We start from the raw sequence: 8,660 nt of genomic DNA, 5'->3' as shown, positions 1-8,660 counted from the left end.
TATCTCCTTAGCAAACTTGCACCAAGCTTGAACTATAAGATATCAATCCATGATATATAGTGCAAGATTGGAGCTCACAAAGAATTGAGTCCTTTATATATATATATATATATACAATAAATAAATTATGAGTTTATTTGAAAGAAAGATGTTTACAAAATAGCTACGGCAATAATTGAGTAATTTAAACTCTCACCTAAAATTAAAATTTTCTCATATTTTAAGTTTAAAGAAAAATATTGGTACAAACCACGTCCACATAATAATTAGGAAATCATGTACCTACTAGTCGAGTCATGGTAGCATCACATCATTCTTTTTAACCCACGGTAGCGTTAGAGTATTATAAATGCAAGACACCTTGTTACCAAGTTATTATTATTATTATTATTTTTTTTTAAAAGATGGATAAACCATATCTATTAAACGATAAAAAACATACAGGAGAACTCAAACAGACAAACAACCAAATACAAAACCACTCAACCCACAAGAAGTGAAACAAGAGTTACAAAACAAAACCACCCGAGAATACAAAAACATACCATTTATTAACTGTAGAGAAAAACTGTAGAGTTGTCTGTATCTCTGTATATTATATATATATATATTAAATGTATTGATTAATTTTTTACTTTCAGCCCCCACTGCAGGCAATTTTGACTTGTGTTTTACTGTTTGTGCCATGGTTACTGCATGGCCGGCCAGCTTTATTATTTTTTGAGATAACTATGAAAGATAACTTTATATCTATGAAGGCGTGAATGCATGCATACGTCAGTGCATCCCTGATATATGATATATATACTTTAATTACTTTTGAAGCTGTATTCCAACGGAACCATTGGTGAATCAAACCAATATCAATTAAATCTAACATTCATTACCAGATTTTTTTTTCTTTTCTAAAGAAAATGAAACCTTTTATTCAGAAATTACTAGTTCCAGCCCATTGTGCACAAGCTCATTGGTGTTGATAACCAGGAATTAAGCTAAGAAAAAAAAAATATCAAAATGAAAAGCTTGAACAAGAATGCAAACTCCAAAGAAATAACCCTCAGTTGTCTTGTCAAGCCATTCATCTCCTACAGTTGACCTGTTAAAAAGACTGAATAGATCAGCATAAATTCCACTTGCAAGAAAGGCATCAAGATCAACATGTTAGTCTGGAAACAATTCAAAAAAGCTTGAAAGATCACTTGCATGAAAACTATTCATTTAAGTTAAGAAATTTAATAACAGGCCATTCTAATTAAAGCAGTTAAAACAAGACACTCACAAAACAACCCAAACTTGGAGGATGAAAATAAGAAATCATATAAATGCATGCATGTTTATCTATGACAGATTCACTACAAAAAAAACAAAGAGAGGTTGATGATCAATGTAAGAAATAACCCAAACTTGAAAACTAAAGAAAGAAGAGCACCTTGATCATAGCAAAGCAGGAGTAATCCAGCCCACGGGTTCCCATTGGTTTTGCACATCACTCCAGAACCTTGAGAGCCTAAGAAGCAAGAGAAAGGGATAGTAATCATCTACATGTACATAATCCCGCCCGTACTGTGATACAACTCTGAAATCTTCCGAGATATACAGGAACCTAGGTGCTGGCCCTAAGTTGATGGGTGGATTATAGCGGAGCAAGCCCAAGCGGTCCAATCGCCTGAGAAAAACCGGCTTGATACAGTACAATCTTGTCCAATAGGAGATGGTGAAAAGAAGATGAAGTTGGCCATGTAGGTCTTCAAAGAACCTCAAGAAAAGAGCTGGATCTGATGACAGAGTATGAACGAAGCCTGGCAATAGCAGATTGTCATCAAGAAGTATGTAGTCATCCAGATCGATCACCTTGAGTAATCCGAAGTAGTTGGCGCACAAGAGGCCATCCATAGCTATAACATCACTGGGCCGCTGGTCAAGCCAAAATGTCATCCACTGTAGGTTTTCACCACCATTAAGATGGATGAAATTCACTTGGGAATCTGGGCGCCCGAGGTTATCAGTGTCAAGGTAGTAAACCACAGTTAGTACAAGATTCATCTGGAGATTTCTTGGTGAGTTCAGGAGAAAGACACGGCCTCTGGGATGATTGCTCAGCATGGGGAGGTTGATGATGTCGTCAGTGAATGGGTTGAGGAGTGTGATTCGTAGTTCTTCTTGATTACCATTTTGAGCAGCAGTGTATCTGTTAGCAAATAAACTTGTTCTTGGGATCTCACAAAGGTTCACAAAAACATTAAGAGGAGATTAGAAAAACCAACTCTTTTTCTGGTAACTCATTTCTTACTATCTTAGAGATTTTCATATATTCAACTCAAATACATAACTACCTTTTCAAATACAACATGCACGTGGGTGGTGTGTAACCACTTGAAACCACGTTCTAAGTCATGCACTACAATGTGCCCCTACATTAACGTGATCCTCTTTGACCATTTCTTCATTCAATTCACATGCACTCTGGACTTGATGTGACACCACTAATGCAAAGTTACAAAACAAACATGCACCTACCTACGTACCTAACATGCAATATAATAAAGAAACATGATTATAATTATCATGCACCTCCCTAATCTTGTTTCTTCTTCACGACTTGAAGACCCAACTTTGTGCGCATCTCTAAGAACTTCAAACGTCCTAGCGGCTTTGTCATAATGTCAGCTAATTGATCATTACTGCGCACATGCTCCACTTCTATCTTCTGGTCTTCAATACATTCACGAATAAAATGGTACCTTGTGTCAATGTGTTTGCTTCGATCATGATACACAGGGTTCTTGCAAAGAGCTATGGCAGATTTGTTATCCACCTTCAAAACAACTTTGCTCTTCACATCCTCCATCAACTCTTCCAATAGCCTCCCAAGCCAAATACCTTGACATGCTGCCGTAGTAGCTGCTATATACTCGGCTTCACAAGAAGATAAAGCCACTGTCTTTTGCTTCTGTGACACCCACGTCACTAGGTTGGAGCCAAAGTAATAAACGACACCGGTGGTGCTCTTCCTATCGTCCACGTCTCCGGCCATGTCGCTGTCACTGTATCCCATGAGATATGGCTCCTTTACTCCTTTCTTCATATACATACATCCAAGGTCAAGAGTCCCTCGAATGTATCTCAGAATTTGTTTCACTGCTGCCATGTGCTCTGTTGTTGGCGATTCCATGAATCGACTTACAATCCCAACGGCATAAGCTATGTCCGGTCGGGTGTTAACTAAGTACCTGAGGCTTCCCACAATGCTCCGGTATTCAGTTGCATCAACCGGTGGAGTTGTACTCTTCTTGCTCAACTTTTGTTTGGCCTCCATGGGAACTTGGACTGAGTTACAACTTTCCAATCCTGTTTTCTCAAGTATCTTAGCTGCATAACTTGCTTGGCACAATCCGATTCCATGGCATGATTGAACTACTTCTATTCCCAAGTAGTAGCTCAAGAGACCGAGATCGCTCATGCTAAACAAGTCTTTCATCTGATCCTTAAACTTGGTTACCTCAATCTTGTTAGAGCCTGTGATGATTAGATCATCGACGTACACCCCGACCAGAAGGCAAGACTTACCAATATGCTTCTTGTAAACTGCATGTTCCAAATGGCACTTCCCAAATCCGAGTGAGACAAGGCTCTTATCAAGCCTTGCATTCCAAGCTCTCGGCGCTTGTCGAAGTCCATACAATGCCTTCCTTAGCTTCAACACTTTTCCTTCACCACCCTCGACGACGAAACCAGGAGGATGAGCCACATACACTTCTTCTTTGAGTTCACCATTAAGGAATGCCGACTTGACATCCATATGGTGCACCTCCCATGATTCTTGGGCGCCAAAGCAATGAGTAACCTAATAGTTTCGATCCTAGCAACGGGTGCAAAAACTTCATCAAAATCAATACCTTGTTTACGCACATACCCTTTTTGCAGCGAGGCGAGCTTTTATGCTTCATTATTTCACCATTTGGATCCTTCTTCACTTTGAATACCCATTTGAGTCCAATGGGTTTTGTGACTAGGTGGCAAATCAACAAGATCCCATGTCTCATTGTCTTCAATTGCTTCCAGTTCCTCTTGCATAGCACGTCTCCCGACTTTTCATGCTACATGCCTCCCTCAACACTCCCGGGTTCCTCACTGCTAGCATACACAGCCCGAATACTCCATCTCAACTCGAATTTTTCATCATACAATTCACTGCATGGAGCGAAACCGATGTGGCTTGTTTGTGGATGAATTCGATGATGGAGTGCATAATGTCATAGTTGGTGGCGAATTTTTGTGATGCGGTGAGTGGAGATGCGACTGTGTTCCAATAAGTGTTCCGCCCTTTATTACAGGTGGAATGTGTGCTAGAGAGTTGTTAGGTTCATCATGATCAGAGTATACTGAATCTACATCACCCATATCTTTGGTTCCTGCATCATTAGTGGAATAATGCACAGTAAAAATGCCACCCAAGTCTTGCATATTTTCTTCAATTGTTGTGTCCCATTGCCAATGCCTTTTCTCATCGAAAAGCGACATCACGGGAGACATGGAGCTTCTTTTGCACAGGATCAAACATCCTATATGCCTTGCTTCCTGTCTCATAGCCAAAGAATACCATGGGAATGCTCCTATCTTCCAGCTTTTTCACATGTGGAGTTGTCACCTTGACATGCCCAACACCCGAAAAGTCGAAAGTGATGTACATTGGGTTTTTCTTTGATGCCAAGCTTCATAGGGTGTCATGTCTAACACACTTGGCGTGGGAGCTCGATTTAGTATGTAGAGCGGAAGTTATTCTTGCTTCACCCCAATACTTGCTTGGCACTTCTCTGCTCTTCAATAGGCTTCTCGTCATCGCAATCACAGTTTGGTTTCTCCTCTCTACTACTCCGTTACATTGCGGAGAATATGAGGGCGATTAAAAACCGCTTCACCCCCATATCCTCATGAGAACTTGGTGAATTCTTTAGATGTGAATTCACCACGCATGGTCGGTCTTGAAATGCTTTAATCTTGAGATCTGCCTCTATCTCAAGCTGCAGCCTTGATTTTTCTTGAATGCACTAAGCGCCTCATCTTTATTTTGGAGTAGTACCAACCACATATACCGAGTAAAATCATCAACCAAAAGCATAAAATACCTTTTCCCGGCTGGTGTTGCAGGTGTGATCGGCCCACAGATGTCGCAATGTACTGCAGTCGAAATGGACGCTCGACAGCGATAGGTAGCCTTTTTGTGGGAGCGGTGAAACGCCGTTGCTTGCCGACAAGACACCCAGTCACACAAGCCCGATCTACATGCTCCAATTGCGGCATGCCGATCACCATGTCCTACGTGCCAATTTTTCTCAAAGCTTGAAAGTTCAAATGCCCATAGCGAGCATGCCACAACCATGCATTATCCTTGATGCTTGCCAATAAACAAATCGGTTGTGTTAAATTCGGGGCTCATCATATACAACCCTATTTCTTGACCTTTTTACTTTTTGCTAGTAGCTTACTGTTGTCTATCATATACATACAAGAAGCCATTATCCGACACGATCTTGCATCCAGCGTTCATCAAGTTGTCCTAAACTGATGATATTGCTTTTCAAACAAGGTATGTAATACACATCGAGTTTAGAACCTTGTGCTCACCGATTGACACTTGAACAACAACGATCCGAGACCACATATCTCTACTATGGATCCATCACCGAATTTCACCGTCCCACCGGCGGTGACATCTAGGGTAGTGAACATGTCCGATGCCCGAGTCATGTGGTTGCTCGCCCCGTGTCAAGATACCAAGTGTCATCGCATGTTCTCCATTGATGAGCAGATTAATGGGTTGTTTTTCTTCATTTTGCATCACCTTCTCAACTCTTCTTTCATTAGCATAGGCTACATGACATACTTCAGCCATTAACAACGCTGGTTCATCATCTTGCTTCTCGGCAACATAAGCCTTATCTTCCTTCTTCCTTAATCTGCATTCAGATGCAAAATGACCAAGATTCTGACAATTGTAGCACTTTATCTTGGTTTTATCGAACTTCTTGCCGTCGTTGACGCGCTCGCCATCACCGCGTCCACGACCATGTCCGCGCCCACGGCCTTTGCCACGGCCACGACCGCCACCATAAGCTCTTGTAGAGTTGTTGCTGGACACCTCGCCATATTTCTTCTCCTCCATGACTTTCCATTGAGACCCGAGTAAGCAAAAGCGTGCTCATTGTTGCCATCATCGCGATTCGCATGCGTTCCTCATGCGCCTTGAGTCGCCCGATGAGTTCTTCGAGCCCGACATGGTGTTCAAATCAGCGAATTGCTCAATTGAACTTACAATCTGCAAGAACTTGTTAGGGAGTGAGCGAAGCATCCTCTTCACCACGTAGGAATCTTCCATTTTCTCCCCGAGCTCTCGAATCTTGTTGACAATGGTGCCAACCTTGAAAGCGTAATCCTCAACGCTCTCGTTACTCTTCATTTTGAGGACATCTAGCTCCTCCTTGAGGGATTGCACCCTCGCTTCCTGGACGCGCTCGGCCCCGAGGAACATCACTTTCAGTGTGGTCCACACATCCTTGGCGTTCTCCTTCTTCGCAACAAGAAAGAGCACATCTTCGGGGATCACGCTGAATATGGCTGCAGCGCCACCTTGTTTACGCTTTGCGTCCATCGGCGTCTTCGGATCTATAGGATCCACCACATCCCATAGATCATTCGCCTCCAACACGGCTTGCATTTTTGATAGACCAAGCCCGAGAAGTTCTTACGGCGTCAACACGGGATCACGGAATCCCGCATGAGCTCTCCTTGGCTGCCACTTGAGCGCCGCGACATTTCACTCGCCATTGTTGGTACTTTGGCATGCGAGTGCTGATAGTAGCTTCTTCAGCGAGCTCCGATACCAAATGTTAGCAAATAAACTTGTTCTTGGGATCTCACAAAGGTTCACAAAAACATTAAGAGGAGATTAGAAAAACCAACTCTTTTTCTGGTAACTCATTTCTTACTATCTTAGAGATTTTCATATATTCAACTCAAATACATAACTACCTTTTCAAATACAACATGCACGTGGGTGGTGTGTAACCACTTGAAACCACGTTCTAAGTCATGCACTACAATGTGCCCCTACATTAACGTGATCCTCTTTGACCATTTCTTCATTCAATTCACATGCACTCTGGACTTGATGTGACACCACTAATGCAAAGTTACAAAACAAACATGCACCTACCTACGTACCTAACATGCAATATAATAAAGAAACATGATTATAATTATCAGTATCTGCCAACGAAGATCCATCCACGGGAGGAGCCGAGGTAGTAGGAGTTGGCAACATTCTGGGAGGCCAAAGGCCGGAGGGGGATGATGGCTTTGCTGATGATGTCGAAGAAGGAGAGACCTTTATGGTATCTTCTTCGCTCTCACGGTCGATGAGAATCACAAGAGGGCCTTCGGGCGTTCTTGTGTGTGTCTTCGCCATTGCGAGCAAAGCGGAGGCGGCGGGCGTGGTCAATAGCGTTGAGGTCATTGGTGATGGACTTGATCAGGTTTCCCACTCGAGCAACGACCAATCCCGGTACTCGTGGTCGACGTCACCATTCATGTCCATCTTGAGCACCACTCACGAAAGCTTAATTCTTTTGAAGATGACAACGAGCTATATATCAATCAATAGGATGCATGTATACGTAACCGGGTGCATGCTATATATATACACGTTTGTTTTTTTATATAAACTAATATATATATATATATATATATTAGCTAGTGTCTCGTCTAACTATTAACTTCTGTACATGTGTTTAAGAGTGGTTCTAACTAGTGCAATTATGAAATAAACATTTCTCTGTATTTTGTTTTTCAAAGATTAAAGATTATGTGTGAATTCAATTTTTTAATAAATTTAAAAATATATAATTAAATGGATGAAATTAAATTTTAACTTTTCTTATAAACTAGTATTAAATGGTTTGATATATATATATAAGGCCCCGTTTGGATGACCGTAATCATTCCTTTACAGGGGGGGATGATTACTGACCTTGATGGATACCCACGTTTGGGTAACCATAAGGGTTGAATGATTACCCCCTGTAAGGTAATTAAATTCCTCCCACCAGGGTAATAGCCATTACCCCCAATATTGGGGGTAATGGCCATTCCCCCCTCATGAAAAGACCATACTGCCCACATTGGTTTCTCCATTGTTTTTATGCAATATTGTAATAATAATAATTACAATATTGCATAAAATAAATATTATTTTAATTCAAATAATTAATTACAACCAATTAAATTGGAAATATTTAAAATTTATTTACAATTAAATGAAATGAGTAATGATTTTTTTAAATATGACATAAATAAATATATTTATTAAATCAAATATCTAAATTTTATTTAAATAATTAGTGTTAATAAATAAATATAACAATAACATTTAACATGTCTTATAAATGATAAATAAATATATTTTTCTTGTGTTAAGGGCATAAAAGTAATTTTATTAGTTTTCTCTCTTTTACTTTTCTCATTCCCAATAAACTACCCTCTTTATTACCTTCGTCCAAACAAAGTAATCGACTCTTATTTTCGTCCTCCCCTTTTCCATTCCTTTTTCGCGCTCCCTCGCTTCCAGACCCTCTGTCGTCAAAACGGGGCCTAAGTGTTTGGGT

General features: G+C 40.7%; 1 protein-coding gene across 1 annotated transcript in view; it reads left to right on the top strand.

Moving 5' to 3' along the window:
* The first annotated feature begins 6,775 nt into the window (after positions 1-6,775).
* The window catches only part of LOC120273907 (receptor-like protein EIX1), an 11,267-nt gene continuing 9,382 nt past the window's right edge, over positions 6,776-8,660 (top strand). The window contains exons 1-2 of the mRNA XM_039280654.1: positions 6,776-6,830; positions 7,264-7,532. Coding sequence (XP_039136588.1) covers positions 6,776-6,830; positions 7,264-7,532 — 324 coding nt within the window. The remainder of the gene's footprint in view (positions 6,831-7,263; positions 7,533-8,660) is intronic.

Source organism: Dioscorea cayenensis, chromosome 2, assembly GCF_009730915.1.
Source record: "Dioscorea cayenensis subsp. rotundata cultivar TDr96_F1 chromosome 2, TDr96_F1_v2_PseudoChromosome.rev07_lg8_w22 25.fasta, whole genome shotgun sequence".
In the NCBI taxonomy this organism is placed as follows: Eukaryota; Viridiplantae; Streptophyta; class Magnoliopsida; order Dioscoreales; family Dioscoreaceae; genus Dioscorea; species Dioscorea cayenensis.
The sequence above is the reverse complement of the archived record's forward strand: the minus strand, read 5'-3'. Positions and strand labels throughout refer to the sequence as shown.